Below are 21,618 nucleotides of genomic sequence, written 5' to 3'. Positions count from 1 at the left end.
ATCTTATGTTTTTAATTTTTACATTAATTTATTTGTATGTGTGCCTAGATATGTGTGCATGTAGGGAGATCAGAGGACTTCTTGTTGAAGTTGGTTCCTTTCATCATGTAGGTTCTTAAGATTTTCCTCAGGTTGTCAACCTTGGTGGTAAATGCCTTTACCAGCTGAACCATCTTGCCGGTGTTTTATTTTCCACTTTAATGTAATAATATTATGGACATATTCCCAGATCAATACAAATTTTCAAATATTTATGCTTGTATCATATGCCACATTGACTAATATTTAATATTTCTGAAATTACTAAAGTACATGGTATTTTACTAGCATATGCTCATATTACTCTAAAATGGGCTACTTAGCTTTTTAGTGATCTTGAACTTTTAAAATTGCTTCTCAGAAATGCATCACTAATATGCACTTATTTCAAACCACATGTCTATGATTGTTTTTTGCCTAATTTGGACCTATACTGTGCATTTTCAGTAATAAAATGAAATAATATTTCTTCACCACTTTTAACAACCAAAAGAATTATTTTTATTGTTAATTCCTTGAGGCCAGTATTTATATACTAATGCTATTGCATTTATTCTGTGACCTAGTAGTATCTTTGCTAATTATTTAGAGTAACTGGATAAATTAACTTCAGTTTGTTACAGTTTAAATTTTTGGCAAAACATCATATACTTTATAATGTATGTCAATATGCAAGTATGTGAAATTCTTTTCTATTACAAAACTTTTCTTGAAATTTTCCCAGAATATCACATCGTTAGGAGTGAAGTTTAGTAAAGGATCAGTTCAGCTTTTGTTTTTTGATAATGACCACAGATCCTAACTCATTTTGGGACCAAGGCCTTCCCTGGCACCCATTATCCCAGAGTGTGGCACATCCTTCTTTGTTCATTCATTTACTTCCCAACAGAGAGACATTCAAGGAAAGTGTTGAAGAGATGACTTATACCAAACCACCTTTAAGTTCCTCCTTGTGACAGCTTCCAGTGTCTGTCCTGGAGAGCCATGCACTATATCCTCACTCTCTCCTGGACCTTGGTTGATGCCCAGGAGCCTGAATCAGAAGCCAGCAGAGAGTTCATGCTCTCCTGTGGATGGAGTCATGGAACTGGCCCTTTCTGGATGGTCCACAAAATGTGAGGGTAGCCATTTTGCCAGGGGTACAGCCACGTGCCTTTGAAACAGCTGCCGGAGGTACTTCCGGAACCGCTCACCCACAAAGACATAAATGACTGGGTTGACACAGCAGTGGGTGTAGGCAATCACCTCAGTCACTTGCATGGCCAGGTCCAGCTGTTTACTCTGCTCACACTGATTGGTGAATAGAACATCTTGGAACGCAGAAACAAATACAGTCAGATTATAGGGTGTCCATAGGAGGAAGAAGAGAAGAGTGATAGCAAATATTAGACGTACTGCTTTGGCCTTCTTCTCACTGGGTCGTCTGAGCAGAATACTGATGATCCCCGTGTAGCAGATGGTCATCACTAACAGAGGCAAAATTAGGCCAAGGAGGTTCAGCTTCAGAGCCTGAAACCGTTTCCACTGCTTCAGGCTCTCATAGGGATAATGAGGACTGCAGGTATGGTGAGTGAACTCCCACTGGGCTTTGAAAAAGTATAAGCCAGGAATGGAGGCCAAGATGGCTAGGACCCAGGTAATGAAACTGGTGATGATACCAAAAGTGACAGTCCTGGCCCTCAGGGCGAACACTGCATGGACAATGGCAAGGTACCTGTCAATCGTCAGCAGGATGATAAAGAAGATCTCACTGTATAAGCCCAGGTAATAAAACCCAGAGAGCAGCTTACACATGGCGTCACCAAAAACCCAGTTGTCTCTCAGTTTGTAGTCAATCCAGAAAGGTAATGTGAAGAGGAAGACCAGATCAGAGATGGCCAGGTTGAACAGGTAGATGCTGGTCATGCTTCGAAGCCTCCTGTACTGCATGAGTACCAAAACCACCAGGATGTTGCCTATCACTCCAATGATGAACACCATGGAGTATAGGGGGGGTAGGAGTCCAGCCCCAAAGGCTCTTACAGCAGCCTTTTGGCATGGAGTGGAGTCCCCATAGTCAAATTCTGTGGTTGTATAGTAGTCTTCTGTAATAGCTGAAGTCTCCATCAGGAACTGATCAGGAATGAAGGCTTCTGTATTTACTTTTCTATTAAAGACAGAGGGTTCTGGGCAATGAAGACAAGACAATGGTTACATTTCTTTAAACGATAAACTTCTGATTGAAGCTTAATGATTACAAATCCTAGGGATGAAATGTAGGGCAAGGAGCTCTAGTACTTTCTACTCATGTGGACCTTATACTCTAAGAGGAGCACAGAACAATTGAGTGTGTAAATAATTCAATTATTTCAAGAGTGACTGTGTGAGAAGCTCAATGGATAAATCACAAAACAGGACCTTATCTCACTGTTGTAACTAAGGATTTCTAAGTGACTCCAAGAAGCTGAGTTAGTACTTAGTGTTCAACGCCTTTTAAGGGGCAAGTTGGTCCCATTTAGAAGTAGTAGAACAGGGGTATGCATTACCACAGGATACTACAGTAGCACAAGACGTTAGAAGTGATTACATAAAATTCCAGATTGACCTAAGTTCCTGAATGTGGCACAAGACACAGAACAAGAACTAAAGTAGAAAGCCATGAACGTGTTGTTGAACTCCAGCACGGAAATAATTTGATTCTCCTGCCTCTAATCACAGTGTTAGCTTCGCTAGTGGAGTCTCCATGAAAGCTCTGAGAAGGAGGATAGTCCTAGACAAGAACAAAACATTCATAGCTATGTAAAGTTATTATTATTCAAGAGACTAGAAGATGCTACTTTTAGTTGGTAATGTGATATTCCATTGTTCTTTAATGGAAAAAAATCCATTCTCCACCAATATCAGTACATCTGATCTGGCAAATTCCTACTAGAACAACCTACCACTTTATAGGTTGAGACTCAAGGTACCAGGCTGGTTGTTTCGCTTAGGCTGATCCATATCACATGGCCTTTGTGAGGTATAGGTAGCTTTACAGTTAACTCAGTAGACCTCTGTGAGTACCATGAGAAGGCTAGAGAGAGGCCATGACCTGTAGGCAGAAGTGAAAACTGAGCTCAGGGAGAAAGAGATGCCTGGATTCAAAGGTGATGCCTCATAGGAGCTAGATGGAAGATAGGATTCTGATGAAATGAGCCCTGCATTGTTGTTGTTGTTGTTGTTAAACCAGAATTTCCTTGAGATAAAAAACCCAATAGATAGCTTGCCACTGTAGAACTTCTTCCATACCATGTATGACTGTACACCTTCTGAATTCTTTCCAGTCAGCTTTTTTAACTACTGTCAACAAGGGGGAGTATGGGCTTTGTTGTAACATACTAGTTGTGTGTCCTTGGATGAATTAACCTGTTTCTTTGAGTCTAAGTTCCTAATATGGAATGGGGAGATTAATGAATGCATACCTTGCTATGTAGCCATGTGAAAAATGTCTTTTCATCCCCAGACAGTGAATATCAGGGACCTGGCTGTCATGCAGTGTTCCTGCTCTAAAGGCTGTCATTTCCAGACATTCTGACCACAATGTGCTCAACTATGTTTATAGCAACATTATTTGTAATAGCAAGAACCTAGAAGCAATTTAGATGACCCTCAACTGAATAATGGATAAAGAAGATGTGGCATATGTACATGATGGAATACCACTCTGCGGTGGGGGGGGGGGGAACCAAATGAATCTTAAATTCACAGGCAAGTGGATGGACCTTGACGAAACCATCCTGAATGAGGTAACCCATTCACAAAAAGTACTCACTCATATATGGATTTTAGGCATAGAGTAAAGGATCACCAGCCTATAATTCACACTGCCAGAGAAACTAGGATACAAGGAGGATTCTAAGAGAGTCATATAAAGTCCCTCAAAGAAGGGAAAAGGGATAAGATCTCCTGAGCTTATTGGGGGGGGGGGAAGCAGTGAGTGGAATGGAAGCTAGGAGAAAACAAATGGAGGAGAGGAAAGCCCATGGGAAGATTGAGTCGGGGAGGAATAGACAACAGGAGAGAGAGAGAGAGAGAGAGAGAGAGAGAGAGAGAGAGAGAGAGAGAGAGAGAGAGAGAGCATTATAGAGGGATCCATTATAGGTTTGAAGAGAAAACTGAACCTAGAGAAATATCCAGAGACCTACAAGACTGACCCAAACTAACAATCTGAGCAACAGTGAAAAGGCTACCTTAAATGCCCTTCCCTGATAATGAGATCAAGGACTAACTTATCCACCATCATAGAGCCCTCATCAAGTAGTTGATGGAAACAGAAGCAAACACCCACAACAAGACACTGAGCAGAACTGGAATCCAGAGCAGAGCAGGAGGACAAGACCAGGCTGCAGAAACACATAGAGACAGCTGACCTGAACCAGGAGGAGCTAATGAGCCCCCAGACTGAAAGCTGGGAATCCAGCATGGGACTGACTCAGACCCCCTGAACATGGGTCTCAGAAGACCTGGGCAGTCTAAGGGACCTCCGACAGTGGAACCAGGATGTATCCCTGGTACACAAAAGGACTTTGAGAGCACATTCCCCATGCAGGGATACTCTGTTAAGCTAGAGGCAGGAGGGAAGGTCTAGTCCCTACTCCAAATGACTTGACAGATTTAGATGACCCCTCTTTGAAGGCATCACCCAACATGTGTAGTTGGGGGGAGTGGGAGGGAAGGGTGGTCGGGGGCATGGGAGGGTGGGGGAGAGAAAAAGAGGGAGAGAGGGAAGGATGGAGGGTTGGAGGTATGGAGAGGGAACTGGGATGGATATGTTAAATAAAAATAAAAAAATCAAAATTAGTTCATTACCTTGTCACTTTTGCATTTACGATGATTTTTCCTCACTAATACATATTTTATTTCTGTCATTTCTTCATATACCATATTTTATTGGCCTTTATATGAACAAGTTTGACAAGGATATCTTTTAAAATCATTTTCCATAAAAAGCATTTCTTGTCTCTTTCTACTGCTTTGCTCTCTTAATCATCAGCAAAAAATTGTCAAGATTACTTTCTAGAAAAAGTTTTATACCTGAACTTCTAGCCTTAGGAATACATCCAACATATTCAGAATGTCTTGAGTATTAACTGCTTTACAGATGTAGCAATAGAGTACATAGGATCTATTTGGTTCTCAAAGCATTGCCCATTGCTGAGAATCCCTGAGTTGCAGTCATTCATGCCCTTAAAACTTCCCTTCATAGTAATTAGCAGCATAGGAAAGACAAGAACCACTTACTCTTCTTCCAGAGGATTTTGTCCGCACACTTTGTTTCTGGACTTTTGAGAATCTCTATCAATTCATGGTTCAAGGTCTTGAACAAGTAAGAAGATCTTAGCTTCCTGTGAAATGGTGGAGATTGGACTCTCTGGTTTTATAGTCTTTCAAAATGACAAGAAGGCTATAAAGTTCTTCTTTTTGTATGGTTGACTGCCTATGAAGCGCCACAATGCCCACCAGTGGCCAATTCTTGGGGTCCAAGTTCACTACAGGTATTTTCCATGTCTGCTATAGTTCCAGTAAGGTTCTAGTCTTCTCAGAAGGAGCTCTGCCCTACAAGGATTGTGTAGGTTGTGGTTGGGTGGAGTTGAGTTAGAGCATGTGAATGACAATGAGTTGTTCCCCAGGACTCATGGAGCAATTGAATGTGTAAGTGTGGGCGTGTAAATTGGGGGCTGGTCACAGAATTCTTGTGGTCAGTGAGGAGCCTTCTTTTAAGATTTCATTTAAAAAGGTTTAAAGCAGAACCCCATGTCTTGTTCCTCAAAATCATCCGGCTGATAAATGAGGAGCTAGAGAGGCACCCCCTTCTCCTTGGAGTTCTATACTGACATTATTTCTATTTGTACCCTAACTGCTCCCCATGCCTCTTCTCTGCTCTGCATACCTCTTTCCTGCCTCAAAATCTCTTCCCAAACAAACTTCAAAGGATGTTTTCCTCTCAAGCATATCTGGCATGAGAGTATATGATGTTTCCCTTCCTTTTTTTGACAGGTGTGGTGGTGCATGCATTTAATCTCAGCACTTGAGGCAGACGTAGGAGGATTTCTGTGATTTCCAGGCCAGCTTTGCCTACATAATGAGTTCTAGAACAGTCAGGACTACATAGAAAGACTGTTTAAAAAAAAAGAACAAAACAAAACAAAACAAAAACACCAACCAAACAGATCACACATTAAAACATTGGAAATGTTCAGGGTGGTATGACTGTAGACTCCCCTTCTTGAATATATATATATCCATCCAAACATGGTGGCAGGTGCAAAGCCTTTGGGTACAGATATAAACAGAGAATTCTCACAAGGGGAAACTGAAATGGCTGAAAAGCATTTAAAGGAATATTCAGCATTCTTAGCCATCATGGAAAGGCTAATCAAAACAACGAGATTTTTATCTTACACCCGTCAAAATGGTTAAGATCAATAAAATAAGAACTCAACACTGGTGAGGATGTAGAGTAACGGAAATAGTCATCTATTTCTGGTGGAAGTGCAAACTTGTATAGCCACTATTAAAATCAGTGTTCTGGTTTCTCAGAAAGCTGGGAATCAATATACCTCAAAATCCAGCTATACAACTTCTGGTAATGTACTTAAAGGACTCTTCATCATACTACAGAGATACTTGCTCAACTTTGTCCACTGCTGCTCTATTCATAATAGAAATAGAAACAACCTAGATGTCCATCAGCAGATGAATGAACAATAAAATGGGGTGCATTTACAACAATGGAGTATTAGTCATTAGAAAAACGGAATTTGCAGGTAAATGGATGAAGCTGGAAATAAATCATCATCCCGAGTGAAGTAACTGAGACCCAGAAGGACTAATATGGCATGTTTTCATTTATATGTGGGTGTTAGCTGTTAGGTCGTTGATAAGTACCACTGTCCTGAGGAGCAGCCTCCATCAACTCATGGGTGAGGGGGAGTCAACAGTCAGTGGACTATCACTCAACTTGACTTTTCTCTCTGAGGGAGTAAAACTTAATTCTCTGAGGCCTGTGAGGGGGCCTCACACACACACACACACACACACACACACACACACACACACACACACAGGGTCTTTCTCTGTTCTCTCTCCTGTTCTTTATTTCTTTTCCTACCTCTATCCAGATATATTCCTTCTGCTCTCTCTTGATGTCTTTCTTGTAACTAACTATTTTTTCCCTTATAACATATATCCCAGGAAATCTTTCAGGCAATATATATAAAAATTTCAATGTGGTTACATTCTGTTTTTCAAGTGAATTATTATAATGAATACAGGTAGAAAATGGTTTTCATATCCCTTAAATGATTAAACATTTTATGTCTTATAAGTAAAAAAAATAAGTTGTCATAAGAACCTACATGTCTAAGCAACTCATATTAGTTTTCCCACTAAGCTAACCTCTATTTATTAAAGACCCTCAATCCTGAAAGTCATATTTAAACTAACACCATCATTGTATAAAATCACTGCTTCAGTTAAACAGTACACCATAGGAGGAAATCATCTTCATAATAATCCACAGGTAAAAATGCCCAGTAGAACAGGATATTTCCATGAGATAATTGCATCACATTAAAGGTAGTGGGGATCTTCCCACACCCATTCACACCATACCAGATACCAGAGAAAATGACACTGGCAAGCATGTAAAGGCTCAGCAGAAGCAATAGACATTCTGGGGCTGATCCTCTTGGGGCTTTGCCTATCTGAGACTCAACCATCTGAGCTTCACTTCCTGGTAGGCTGACTTCCTGAACTTCAGCTGCCACTGACTGCTCCTCTGACACGGCCACTGGCTTATAAGATAGTAACAATCAATATAACTACAGAGGTTATGTATAGAGTAAGGGACTAGGGGAAGAGATGGATCTCCCTAGGAAGGGGAAATAGGATAGATAGTTGTGGATGGATAATGGCTGGGATAGAATGGGAGGATCAACTGTCGAGGGGGAGGCAAGAGGGGATAGGGGAAGGGCATCACAACCTAAGGGCCATTTGACGGGTCATATGGAAACCTAATACAGTAGAAGCTTCCTGAAGTATATACCCATGAAGTTGATCTAAATGAAGTTCTCAAAATAAAGGGAAAATAGAATCCTAGCTGGACATCTCTTGTCCCCAAATGAAGCTTCTAGTACCTGGGAAGGTTTCCACATAATTGAGTTGTTGGCCAAAGGGACTCCCAAACAATCCATACTATTGCCAAAGCTATTGGTTGCTTCCCACAAACTGGCCCTATTGCTGAAGATAACACCTATTAACAACTCATTGAACATGACTGGTGTCTACTAGAACCTTCACGCCTGTGGACTAATAATGTTCATAATACTGGAAGGAGAAAGGTAAAAACTAATGTTGTTACACACTCTTTGATCAGCATGGTGACTTGATACGCTACAAGGTACGCTGGTACAATAGTGGCACAAAGCTTGTGGGAGTAACCAACCAAGATCTGATTGGTGTAACCTATACCCAACACTGCTCTGAGAGCCCAAAACCTGACACTAGATAGGCCAGAGATGTAGGAGGAAATAAAATTCTACTGTTTCGCTAAAGCAACAGTTCTGAACACGTGGGTTGCAACTCTTTTGAGGTCAAATGACCCTTTCACATGGGATACATATCTGATATCCTGCATATCAGATATTTTCACTGTGATTCATAACAGTAGCAAAATTACAGTTAACGAAGTAGCTATGAAATAATTTTATAGTTGTGGATCAGCACAACTTGAAGAGCTGTATTAAAGGGTCATAGCATTAGGGATGTTGAGAACCACTGTACTGATGGAACGCAGCAATAAATGTCTTCTAATAACATGTAGCTATAGTCATAGATCAGTGCCTTGCTCAGCAGTCATCAGAGAAAACTCATCCTGCAGCCGGTGGTAACAAATACAAAGATCCATAGCCAGATAAAGTGCAGAAGGCAAAAGGTCTTGGAACACTCGGGCCTAAATGGAATGTTTTCATTAAGAGCCTCTCCTTGAGGATCAGGGAACTCTGTGGGAAAGGAAGCACAAAGGATATAAGAGCCAGAGGGGATGGAAGACCCCAAGTGAATAAGGGTTTCGAACCCCAGAATGACCAACACACATATGAACTTCCAGATACTGTGGTATAAGGCTTCCACAGATCCTCAGCAGATGGGGTCCTAGAGGCAAAAGGAGAAATGGACAAATGACTCAGTTCCTAACCCAGAAGCCATCTCGGACTGATAATCACTTGGAAATGGAAATTTAGTTTTCTCTAAAGGAGTCTCACAGGGAAAACAAACCCTTAAGGTTAGCCCCCATGTTCAAACTCAGAATAACCTCTGGCCTCTTTGGGGGGTTCTTTGTCTTACAATGTTATGCCAGGGCATTTATTTAATCATTTATTCACCTTGTAGGCCCTTTGCATGTTCTTGTGTTTTTATGGGATTCCTATATGTGTAACATGTGTGTCTCTCTATGTCTCTTGTGCTTTTTCTTTGGCTCGTTTTCTTCTGTTCATCTGTTTTGTTCTGTTCTGGCTTGTTTGTTTTGTTTTGTTTTTTGATCTTAGTTCACTTTATTATTATTCCTTAGATGCTTATTTGTTTTCTAATGAGGGACATAAAGAGTGTGGATCTGATTAAGAGGGGAAGTGGGGAGGAAGAATTTGTGTAGGAGAAACTGTAATCAGAATACAGTATATGGAAAAAAATCTATTTTCAGTAAAATGAATAAAACCAGAACACGCACAGCAGCCATCGCTTTTCTCATTGTTTTGTGTGTCTGTGAAGTGGGAATTCTCCTAACCTTCCTCATTGCAAAGCTACATTTTAGAGAGTATAAATGACAGCATGCTTTGAAAATGTCCACTATCCAGTGAGGTCATAATTCCACACTAGGTTACGTAGGCTGAGGATTTTTTTTCCCCCAGAGACTTTTATTCGGATGAAACTGAGATTTAAATAACTTACAGACAAATTTATACCAACTTTAAAAGTATTTAGCCTTGAATGATGTCATTTTATATACTTGACTGGAGTTACTACATTTTGAGCATAAATACCAAGTAAGAATGACCCCACATGTTTATGTAAGTAAACAATCGCTATTTGCCAGCATACCAGGAGGCACAAACATTATTCATTTATATCAATAAATAATGACTCTTGAGAACATACCACATCATATCAAAAACACCAGACACAGTAGATGGGATCCCCTTACCTTGAATAATAAAAGAAGAAACACCCTAAGAGTAATATGTGGCAAGCATGCTAATTATCTAGTCAATTGTCTTGAGCCTGTTCCAAGAAAATTGCCACAGTGAAGAACCCAACTTAATTCTTGGTTCCAACTTAAGTTTAGTAATAAGCCCACTCTATCAGTGTAGTGAGATATTCGCTCTGCCAGCACCTGTTGCACTGACCACGCCCATTGGAGGGTGGGATCAGGTGCGGATGTGACTAGGTCTGAGGTAGGGACCCCGGAGCACTTTCTTGCTGACAGAGAGCATCCGGAGGAATCCTTGGGACCGGAACCTGCTGGTGTTCATCTGTCTCTGTTGTAAGTTATTTCTCCCTGAATAAACATCTATTCAGCCTATCTGTTTTTCCCCATCCTTAGTATTCCACGACAAATTTGAATCTCACTCGGCCTGCCATCCAGACTTACATTTGGCATTTCTGCCCTTGAACAGGTATGAGACTGCAGTAAAAACTTCTCATCTGGTCTCTATAGACTTTTCCTTGTAGCTGTATTAGCTCTCTACCTCACACTTCAGGGTAGCTTCTCTGACTCTGAAGCCTCTTTAACATTTTCTTCACCATTGGTAACCTGAATATTTGTATGCTGTTATGTTAAGTGTTAATCTTTCTTCACCATTCTTAACATGAATATTTGTATGCTGTTATGTTAAGTGTTAATCTGTGATCCAAGAGCTAATTGTAATAATCACAATTGAATTAAAATGCTGGGGCTAGAGCTCCGTTAGTAAAGTGCTTACCTTGCAAGCCTGAGGAATGAGTTGATCCCTCATAGCTCATATTTTAAAAGATGGGCTTGTTGACATGAGTTTGCGATCCTGGTGCTGGGGGGGGGGGGCAGACAGATCACCGTAGCTCACTGGCTAGCCAGATTAGGTTAATTAGTGAGATATAGGTCAACAAGAGACCCAGTCTCAAAAAACAAGGCTGAGGCTAAAAAGTAGTTCAGTGGTTAAAAGCACGTGCTGCTCTTGAAAATGACCAGAGTTCAGCCCTCAGAACCCACAATGGGTGGCTTACAACCATTTAGCTTCAAGTGATACTATACTCTCTTCTGGTCTCCATGCCCCCCACCCCATGGTATTCACACACATAAAGTAAAAAGAACTTTAAAAAAAAAAAAGTGGATGGTCAGTAATTGATGGAATCAGATGCAAAGATCCACAACCAAGTACCAGGCTGAGCCTTGGGAATCCAGTCAAAGAGAAGGAGGAGGGAATATATGAGCAAGGGGGTTCAAGATCATGATGGAGAAATCTACAAAGACAGCTGAACCAAGCTCATAGAAACTCATGAACTCTAGAATGACAGATGGAGAAGCTCCATGTGACCCAGCAAGGCCTTCTGCATGTGTGAGATAGTTATATAGCTTGGTCTATTTGAAGGGTCTCTGCGTGTAGGGCCAAAATCTATCCCTGGTGCATGCACTAGCTTGTGGGAACCCATTCACTATAGTAGAGTGCCATGCTCAGCCTTAATGCAGGGCAGGAGGGGCTTGGTCCTGCCTTAACTTAATGTAACAGGGTTTGTTGACTCCCCATCGGAGTCCTTACCCTTTGGGAGGAGTGGGTGGTCAAGGTGAGGAGTGACCAGAGAAGGGGTGAGAGGAAGAAATGTGATTGGAATGTAAAATAAAATTTAAAAAATAATTTTTAAAATGGTAGTGATGGGAGATGTCATTCTGTAAATATGTTTCTTTCATTGGTTAACGAATAAAGCACTGTTGGCAGACAGGAAGGCAAGATAGGTGGGACTAGGAGACAAGGAGGATTCTGGGAGATGTAGTAGAGGAAGTGTCAAAATGTAGGAACTTGAGAGAAGTCTGGACCCTCTCTCTGGTAAGATAAGACCATGGGAAATATTAACCCATATAGTAGAAATGGGTTAATATTTAAGACAGAGCTGACCAATAAGAAATGCCAGTAACAGGCCAACAGCTTTGTATCTAATACAGCATCTCTGTGTGTTATTTGGGGCTGTGGGACCAGGCTGGCAGGAAAACTACACGTAACAAGGTAGATGGCATTTGAAGATATTGAGGCTGTCTAGCCTCCACACGTATGTATGCCTATGTGTACACAAAAACAAACAGGTAACTGTGTAAATATGAACATATACACTATTGGAATAAAGGAGTTATTGATGTTACTATGTTATCAATAACCACCAGCTATCCAAGCAATATTGGGATCACTTGACAAATCACAGTCAACAAACTGATATTACTTGCAACTTTTTTGCTTATTCAATAAGTTTTGACATTATAGAGAGACACAGGTATGTCCTTCTACTCCTGATATAACATGTTCATGGCATGTAGACTTAAACACAGAAGAGGAAAGGAGAATAGGACATGCTCTAGAGTGGGTATAGCTGCCCAAGAGGAGAATAAGGTTTTTTAAAGAAACATTTTGAGACAAGGTTTGTTATATAGTTCAGACAAGTTCCGCACTCATGATATTCATGCCTGGTCCTCCCAATTTTTGGGATTATGAGATTACAGGTATGTTCCATACGCTCAGTAAATCGGCAATCACTGTGGAACGTGTGATAGTATTAGCTTTTTAATCTCTCTGTGTTTATTTATTTGTGTGCATGCACATGTTTAAGCACACATGCACATGTGCAGGCATGTGTGTGAGGGTGGCTATGATCATGCTGTGGCATGTGTGTCAGGAGAAAATTTCGAGTGTCGGTCCTTGACTTACACCTTGCTTGAGAGAGTGTCTCTTTGTGGTTCACTGTTGGATACACCAAGGTAACTAACTCAGAAGCTTGCAGAGATTCTGTATTCTGTGCTTCCTGTCCTTCTGTAGGAGAACAAGGATTATAGGTGCATATTACCTCCTAGGAACTTATATGGGTTCTGAGGAGTCAGAACTTGGGTCCTCAGGCTTCTGTAACAAGCATTTTACCCAGGGACCCATTTCAATCTTATTTTTTGAGATATATTCTTATACAGCTTAGGTTGATTTTGAATTCCTTATCTTCCTGCTTCTGCCTCCTGAGTTCTGGGATTATAGGCATGTGATACTATGCCATGTTATGTGGTGCTAGGGATCATACCTAAGGCTTTGTGTATACTAGGGAAGTACTCAACTGAGCTATACCCTCAGCCCTGCCAAGTATTTTGGCAATAGCTGTCTATAGGATTGGGGTGGCTTTTATAGTTACATTTCTTAGAGGATGTAAAATATTATGCAAAAAATGTTTCAGTATACTTAGTCTTATCTAAGAAACTTTATCCTTATAAACTTTTAAAAATTATTATTTAGTGTATATTTATATTTTGTGTTCGTGTGGGAATGGTGTGCATGTGTAAGAATAACTTCCTGGAGTTTGTTCTATCCTTCTGCCATGAGTTCTGGAATCTAACTCAAGTTTGTGTAGCAAGTGCTTTTACCCATGAAACTATCTCACCAGCTCAGGAACTTTCCTTTAGTAAATGAAATCTCAAGGTGGTTTCTAAAGTGTAGTTTTATAGGCTGACAAGGTAAAGCACAGATAAAATGTCATCAAATAAATTCTTGCTATGCATAGAGCACGAGGAACTTAGGGCACATTTGGGCTGTAACCATAGTTCAAGATAATGTTTATAAGATTTTCTCGAATCTTAGCCCTTTTCCTTCCCACATTCCCTTGGATTTCCTTGTGTTCCTAGCCTGCCTTATCTTCATGGTTCAGATTTCTATCTATAAAATTGTCATCATTCAGTTCATCCGCAAAGAAGCAAACAGGGTCTGTGTGTGCCTGGCTCCTTGTAATTCTGAAAAGTGACTTGTAGATCAGTTTCCAGAGAGAATATAAGCTTATGAGTCCAGGTAATATATGAAAGGGTCAGATTTCCTGAAAGGAGGCCTTAAGAAGTCCTTGTACATGAAACTGTGAAAGTCAAATCTGAGTTTCAGTGCAGACCTTATGAAGGAGGTAATGTCACAGCTGTGGCATGTGCACTGAGTAAAACCATAGGCGTAGAGTCGAAGCAGACGGGGAGTTATAGGACTGGGCCTTCCCAAGACTGTTGGAGATCAGATGATGCCATCATGTGTTTCAGGTCCCAGATGTGGAGCTGCAGTGTCTAGTGTTTTCCCTTTTGGATTTCCATCTTGCTTTGGTCTGGTCTTCTCTGCTTATTCTTCCCTTCCTAACTTGTGGAACTGGAATGCTTACTTTGGGCTGGTGTATATTGGACAATGCAGCAATCAATTTCGAAAAAGCGATTAAAAAGCATGTTTGTGGGAATGATTTTACAATCCAAAATTCTCCCCTCCCCATTTTATTCTACTTAAAACCATATCAAGCCTTTCCATTATTGCTGTGGAACAACATTTTTGTGCACTCTGAATATTTGTTACTCACATTGGTTTAATAAAGAGCTGACTGGCCAATGGCTAGGCAGGAAAAAATTAGGCAGGACTCGTGGACAAAAAGAGAGCACAGGAAAGTGCACAGAAATGCAGAGAGGCAAGATAATAATGCCATGCTGAAGCAAGGCACCACCACGTAGTAGAGCGTAGATAAGAAATATGGGTTAATTTAAGTAGTAAGAGCTAGTTAGTAACAAGCCAAGGCTATTGGCTGAACATTTAATTTTCAAATTTTTTATTCTTATTTTACATACCAATCCCAGTTCCTTCTCTTTCCCATCCTCCCATGTCCCCATCACCCCCACCCCTATCCCATTCCTCATACACTCCCCGGGAAGGGTGAGGCCTTCCAGGAGGGATCATCAAAATCTGTCAAGTTGTTTGGGGTAGGGTCTATGCCCTCCCTCATGTCTCTAGGCAAAGGGAGTAATCCTCCATGGGGAATGTGTTCCCAAAATCCTTTTGTGCACAGGGATACATCCTGGTTACACTGTCTGAGGTCCCATAGACTGCCCAGGCCTCCTAACTGAGACCTATGTTCATAGGGTCTGGATTGGTCCTATGCTGGTTTCCCAGCTGTCAGTCTTCAGCCGAGCATTTATAATTAATGATGTCTCTGTGTACTTATTGAGGAGACAGCAGTCCTGACCAAAAAACAAAACAAAAAAACTCCACCTGCGTATTATAGTATAAATTAATATATAAATTGTATGTCTATATGTAATAAAGGTGGTGTTTTTTTTTAATACAAGAGTTATAACTCACTTTTTTTATTTTACAGAGGCTTCCAGGTAAGAGGTAGACTGGGGCATATAACAGACTCTGCATTTACAGTTTTGAACAATTTTGTATTTGTTAAGATGCTGGAGACTTCTGGGTATGGGAAGTACCCTGTGTATTATGAGTTGAATAGGAGACTCTAGGGCCCAATGTTGTCAGTTTGATATGGGGTAGATTTGTGCTGTCTAATCTTTCCACCCTGATGAGATTTAGAGTCACCTTAAATACAAAGTTCTGTACATGTTTAGGTCATTTCCAAAGAGGTTTACCTGAGGTGGGAAAGCCCATCCTGAATATGGGTTGAACTATTCCATGGGCTGCGGTTTTTATTTGCTTCTTATTTGGATGCATTGTGACCATCCAACTCACACACTTATTACGAAGGACTATGAATTTAAACTGTGGACCAAATGCAACCTTCCTTTCTTAAGTTTCTTTTTTTTGGGGAGGGGGGACAGTATTCTGTCATAGTGATGATAAAACTCACTAATACACAAGGAGAAGTTGCTCATGGAAATGGAGGGACCAAGCTGCTCCAGGTGGGCAAGGCAGCTGGTGTGTCATTCTACTGAAGGTGATGCTTGATGGGTTCCCTATTATGTAGGTATGGCAGGGGACAGGGAGCATCTGGAACAATGCTTTTAGGAAGACAGCATCCGGATGTGGCACAGAACAACAGTCTACCAACTCTTTTTAGATAGCTAGCTCTTACTCTAAAAGTGAGAATGGGAAGCGAAAAGACTAAAAACAAATATTGGGCAACTTTAGAGAATGTCAGTTGCAGACCATATCTGTGCACTACATGAAACTCTACAGAGAAGAAACAAAATCAGCCTACGTCAGAACTTTTTAATGTTCTTGCTGACACTGCCTTCTAATTATGAAAAAGTAAAAATTCATTTTTTTTCTGGTTGGTATTTCTGAACCTTCAATTATCAGAATCATCTATGTTTTTTTTTTTTTTTTTTTTTGCTGTATCTTCAGATACTCCATGACTTACAAAATATTATAACTAAGTATTTTTATTTTAATTATATAGTCATTTACATGACACTATACTCCATGACAACCCCATGAGACAAATGCCGCTATCATCTACACTTCAAAGATTGGAATGATTAATTTCTGAGAAGCCGAGTATCATGTCACAGTTACATGTCAGATTAAACATCTAAAAAGAAAAGAAATATTGTAGTAATAGAAGAAAATATAAGACAAATTAGAAACGATGGGCCCACAAAAATCTTAAACAATATTTAAATAGCAGAAGCAAAACACTTTTTTAAAAGATGAAATTTATTACATCAAAATTAGGGATTTCTAGCCGGGCAGTGGTGGTACACTCCTTTAATCCCAACACTGGAGAGGCAGAGGCAGATGGATCTCTAAGAGTTCAAAGCCAGTGAACTCATGGTCACCTGAGCATGTTTCAGGACAGCCGAGGCTATCTAGAGAAACCCTGTCTTGAAAACCCAAACTAATCGACAAACCAATCAAACAAAAATGACCCCCACTCCAAAACCCCCAAAACAACAAAATAAGCACCCCCCCAAATTTAGGGATTTCTATTCAACATAGAGTAAGATCAATGAAATAATAAGTTGATAGAAGTTGTTTGTGATGAATAAAACATTACAAAATAAAATTCTTTTTTCCATCATGAGATAAGAGTGGTAAATGGAGTTATCAAACTAAGTGAGGTGGCAGCCATTAAAATGGAACCACTGGGTGAACTGAGTTTCAAGATCAAGCATGGTAAAAATAATTCCAGAGTGCTTCATGCTGTTAAGCAAAGACAGAGCACTAGGAAACATTTTTCTAGACTAGATATATAGGACCTTCAGGACTAGAAAGGGTAACATAAAGATTAATATACGGTACTTATAATAATATTTTGCTACATTATATACCAAGATGCTTCTTCCCTTAGGGAGAAGAACATAAATAGGGAAGGTAAATGTCCTTCCCTATTTACTTTCCATAAGTCTTTGGTTTTAACAAATATAAAATTCTGTCTAATGACTCTTCTAGAAAAAATGATAAAGCAGTGTCTCAATAGATATCAAATGTGACCTTGAATTCCAAGGTTTTGAAGAGTTCAGGCCCTGCAGTGGGGGTACAGTGAAGGAGGTATCTGTGAACTGCCATTGACTTCCAGGTGCAGAATACACACAGTTGTAGACTTAACTGGTTCAGCAATCATTGGAAGTAGGGTTCGCTTTATTTGACAATCCTAATGGCCATAGCTCCTACCTCTTGTTGAGCCTAAGCCCTTCCCTGGAACCTGTTGACCCTGTCTTTGCAATGTCATAACGTGTTCATACATCTTCTTTCTGACAAGTTGACTTGGCAAACATTAAAGAGTTGACTTATAGCTAAGCTACCTGCAAAGTCCAGCTGATCTACAAAGCAATGAAACCTCAGACAGTATCTGTTTTGGAGAGTCACACTGTCTTTTCACTCTCTCCTGGATCTATCTTTATTGGCATTCAGAGATCTGAATTAGAAGCCAGCAGAGATCTCATTTTCCCCTGTGGATGGAGGCATGACATTGGCCCTCTGTGTTCGGTCCACAGAGAAGAAGGGCAGCCATTTTGCCAGCGGTATAACAGTATGCCTGTGAAACAGCTGCCTGAGGTACTTCCGGAACCGCTCACCCACAAAGACATAAATGACTGGGTTGACACAGCAGTGGGTGTAGGCAATTGCCTCAGTTACCATCAAGGCCAGGTCCAACTGTTGGCTTCTCTCACACCCACTGATAAATAGGAAATCTTCAAAAGCAGAAGCAAATGCAGCCAGATAGTAGGGGGTCCAGAGGAGGAAGAAGAGAAGTGTAATAACAAAAATTAGACGCATAGCTTTGGCCTTCTTCTTATTGGGTCTTCGGTGTAGAACATTGATGATCCTTGTGTAACAGAAGATCATGGCCAAGAGAGGTAAAATTAGTCCAAGGAGGTTCATCGTTAGAGCCTGGAACCTCAAAAAATGTTTCAGACTCTTTTTGGGCAAAGCTGCTCTGCAGGTATGGTAAGTGAATTCCAACTGGGACTTGAAAAAATACAGACAAGGAATGGAAGCCAAGGTGGCCAGGACCCAGGTTATGATACTGGTGATGATGCCAAAGGTGACAGTTCGGGCCCGCAGGGCAAACACAACATGAACAACGGCTAGGTACCTATCAATTGTAAGGAGGGTGATGAAAAACATGTAACTGTATAAGCCCAGGTAATAAAACCCAGAGAGGAACTTACACATAGCATCACCAAAAGTCCAGTCTCCTTTCATTATATAGTCAATCCAGAAAGGTAATGTGAAGAGGAAGACCAGATCGGAGATGGCCAGGTTGAACAGGTAGATGCTGGTCATGCTTCGAAGCCTCCTGTGCTTCAGGAGCACCAGGACCACTAGGACATTGCCTGCCACTCCAACGACGAACACTAACGAGTACAGTGGGGTCAGCACTGTGATTCCAAATGCATGCACGTCCATGCTCAGACATAAGATTCCAGGAAAGAAGTCATTCTTGGTGACTATGTTGTAGTAGGGCTCTGTGATGGCTGAAATCTCCATTGTAAAATCTTCACAGGTCAGGGGAAATGGCCTCTATATTTACTTTGCTATCAAATGCATAGGGCTCTGGAAAACAAAAACAAAGAAATGGTTACGTTTCTTCAGCCAACTGAACTGTTTACTAGTGCCTAGAGCCTATCTAAACTTGAAGTGGTAAAAAAGGTTGCCCATGTCCTTTCTCCCCACATTAACCCAGTAATCTGAGAGGGTCTCATAACAAACAAGTAAGTGTGTAAATAATTTACTCCATGATTTTAGCTGTGAGTATGCAAGAATAACACAAACAGGGACATTATCATACTGTGAAAACTAAGGATTCCTAAGTCTAACCTCAAGGGCTTAGACACTGGACTTAGTATTGAAAACCTCTTGAGGTTCCACGTTATTCTCGTTTTAGAGGTGATGACTCAGAGGTTAGGGTTAGGGCTGTAGAGTGTTGGAACTGCGCCCCAGGACACAGAATGGTGTGAATGAGAGCTGAATTGAAACTCAGGATGCTCAAACCCAGCCCTGCAACCGTTAGACTTTCCTATCTCAAATCCAAGTTCTGGCTCTGCTCCTGGAGTCTCTACAAAGGCTCTAGGAAGAGAGGCAGTCTTGACAAAGAGTAAAAAACCTGAACAAATTCATGGATTTCATTCTATAAAGGTTCTCAGTGAGAGGGGTAATGGCCTTCTCAGCACTTGAAAAGGTTTTGTCTTCCTCCCTCCTTCCCTCTCTCCTTCTGTCCCTCCCTCCCTCCCTCCCTTCCTTCCTTCTTTCTTTCCTTCCTCCATTCCTTGCTCCCTTCTTCCCTCTTTCCTCCCTCCAATCCTTCCCTCTTTTCTTGATTCCCTCCTACCTTCTTTATTGTTGTGTAAAAACACTGTCATTTGGCACACAGGGCCATGAATGTTGCATAATGAAGAAACCCTCCCTCCCTAACACTATTATAGCTGAGACAATGAATTCTTAGTACAACAATGTTATAGGTTGAGACTCAAGGTACCAGGCTGGTTGTTTCGCTTAGGCTGATCCATATCACATGGCCTTTGTGAGGTATAGGTAGCTTTACAGTTAACTCAGTAGACCTCTGTGAGTACCATGAGAAGGCTAGAGAGAGGCCATGACCTGTAGGCAGAAGTGAAAACTGAGCTCAGGGAGGAAGAGATGCCTAGATTCAAAGGTGATGCCTCATAGGAGCTAGATGGAAGATCGGATTCTGATAAAATGAGCCCTGCATTGTTGTTGTTGTTGTTGTTAAACCAGAATTTCCTTGAGATAAAAAGACCCAATAGATAGCTTGCCACTGTAGAACTTCTTCCATACCATGTATGACTGTACACCTTCTGAATTCTTTCCAGTCAGCTTTTTTTTAACTACTGTCAACAAGGGGGAGTATGGGCTTTGTTGTAACATACTAGTTGTGTGTCCTTGGATGAATTAACCTGTTTCTTTGAGTCTAAGTTCCTAATATGGAACGGGGAGATTGATGAATGCATACCTTGCTATGTAGCCATGTGAAAATGTCCATTCATCCCCAGACAGTGAATACCAGGGACCTGGCTGTCATGCCGTGGTCCTGCTCTAAAGGCTGTCATTTCCAGACATTCTGACCACAATGTCTGTATTCCTTCTCTTTCTACTAGGTTTCTCCATGGGTAACAAGGAAAGTGTTTTTTCTATATTGTTGGTGACAGCTCTTCCACATGAGACGTGCTGTAAAATCTCTAGAAAATGGGCCTCACCGAATTAGAGAGCCTAGTAGTGGTTACAGAGCCCGAGGAGAGTTTGAGGTAAGGTTGGAGAGAGGGCAAGTAACAGGACAGGGCTGAAGCTGTCAACCGGGCTATTCCCGTGGTCTAAGGCACAGTAAGGTGACTATGGCTGAGAACACATACTTAAATATTTCCAAATAGTGCTCATGTACTGAAATGCTCCCTGTGTCCTTTAAATATGCAGAAGTGTCATATATGAAATCAAATCTAAAACAATAGGAAAATAAGTGAACACTTCAGTAGGTTGTTAGTGACCAGAGTTTTAGCATTTAACACAAATACCTAGCACTAAAGCATGCTTCACCCTCTCCATCAGTTCGGTGATCACCCTGGGCTTCTACTTCTCTCCCTTCTGGGATCCTTAGTGAATGTTTCCCCATTGCAAAATCCATACCCGAATAGTGGGCTTTGGACATTGAGGCACATGGGACAAAGGAGGGAACTACTCTGCTGAAGTGGCAGTGGGGTGGGGCGCGGTTTAATCTCCTATGAGCTCTGACTCTGTGGTTCCTCCTTCATGCCTTCACCAGGGAAAGCGGCAGTCAGGGGTGACTGAGGCAGAGATTTCTGCTTTCTGCTGCTCCTGCTGGTGCTGAGAGGAAAGACACTCGGCTTGGCAGTCAGGTCTCCCAGCTAGGCTGGCAGCCTTACAGCAGAGTCGATGAAAGTTGGGGAGTACCTGGGGCAAGACGGTCCTCAGGAGCCCGGATCCTTGGCATCCTAGCCAAGGTGAAGGCAGGTTGAGCTCAGCACTGTCAGGTGCCATCTGCCTACGGAGGTCCCCAGTTCTATCTGCTCTCCCTAAGTTGTCAGGTTGTACCAGTTCCAGGGCATACTGCTGCTAAGAA

At 41.3% G+C, this 21,618-nt stretch overlaps 2 protein-coding genes across 2 annotated transcripts; both read right to left on the bottom strand.

Annotated features, from left to right (window-relative positions):
- Positions 1–516: 516 nt before the first annotated feature.
- LOC127234401 (C-C chemokine receptor type 1) lies at positions 517–5,627 on the bottom strand. The gene is made up of 2 exons (XM_051201310.1): positions 5,299–5,627; positions 517–2,204 (listed from the first exon to the last, which is right to left on the bottom strand). Exon 2 carries the CDS (start codon positions 2,143–2,145, stop codon positions 1,078–1,080), a length of 1,068 nt encoding a protein of 355 aa, XP_051057267.1. The 5' UTR covers positions 2,146–2,204; positions 5,299–5,627; the 3' UTR covers positions 517–1,077.
- A 12,011-nt stretch (positions 5,628–17,638) lies between these two features.
- Positions 17,639–19,079, bottom strand: LOC127213237 (C-C chemokine receptor 1-like protein 1). Its single transcript, XM_051173546.1, has one exon. The coding sequence runs from the start codon at positions 19,011–19,013 to the stop codon at positions 17,943–17,945; it is 1,071 nt and encodes a 356-aa protein (XP_051029503.1). The 5' UTR covers positions 19,014–19,079; the 3' UTR covers positions 17,639–17,942.
- Positions 19,080–21,618: the final 2,539 nt, after the last annotated feature.

This window comes from Phodopus roborovskii, unplaced genomic scaffold (assembly GCF_943737965.1).
Source record: "Phodopus roborovskii unplaced genomic scaffold, PHOROB, whole genome shotgun sequence".
In the NCBI taxonomy this organism is placed as follows: Eukaryota; Metazoa; Chordata; class Mammalia; order Rodentia; family Cricetidae; genus Phodopus; species Phodopus roborovskii.
The sequence above is the reverse complement of the archived record's forward strand: the minus strand, read 5'-3'. Positions and strand labels throughout refer to the sequence as shown.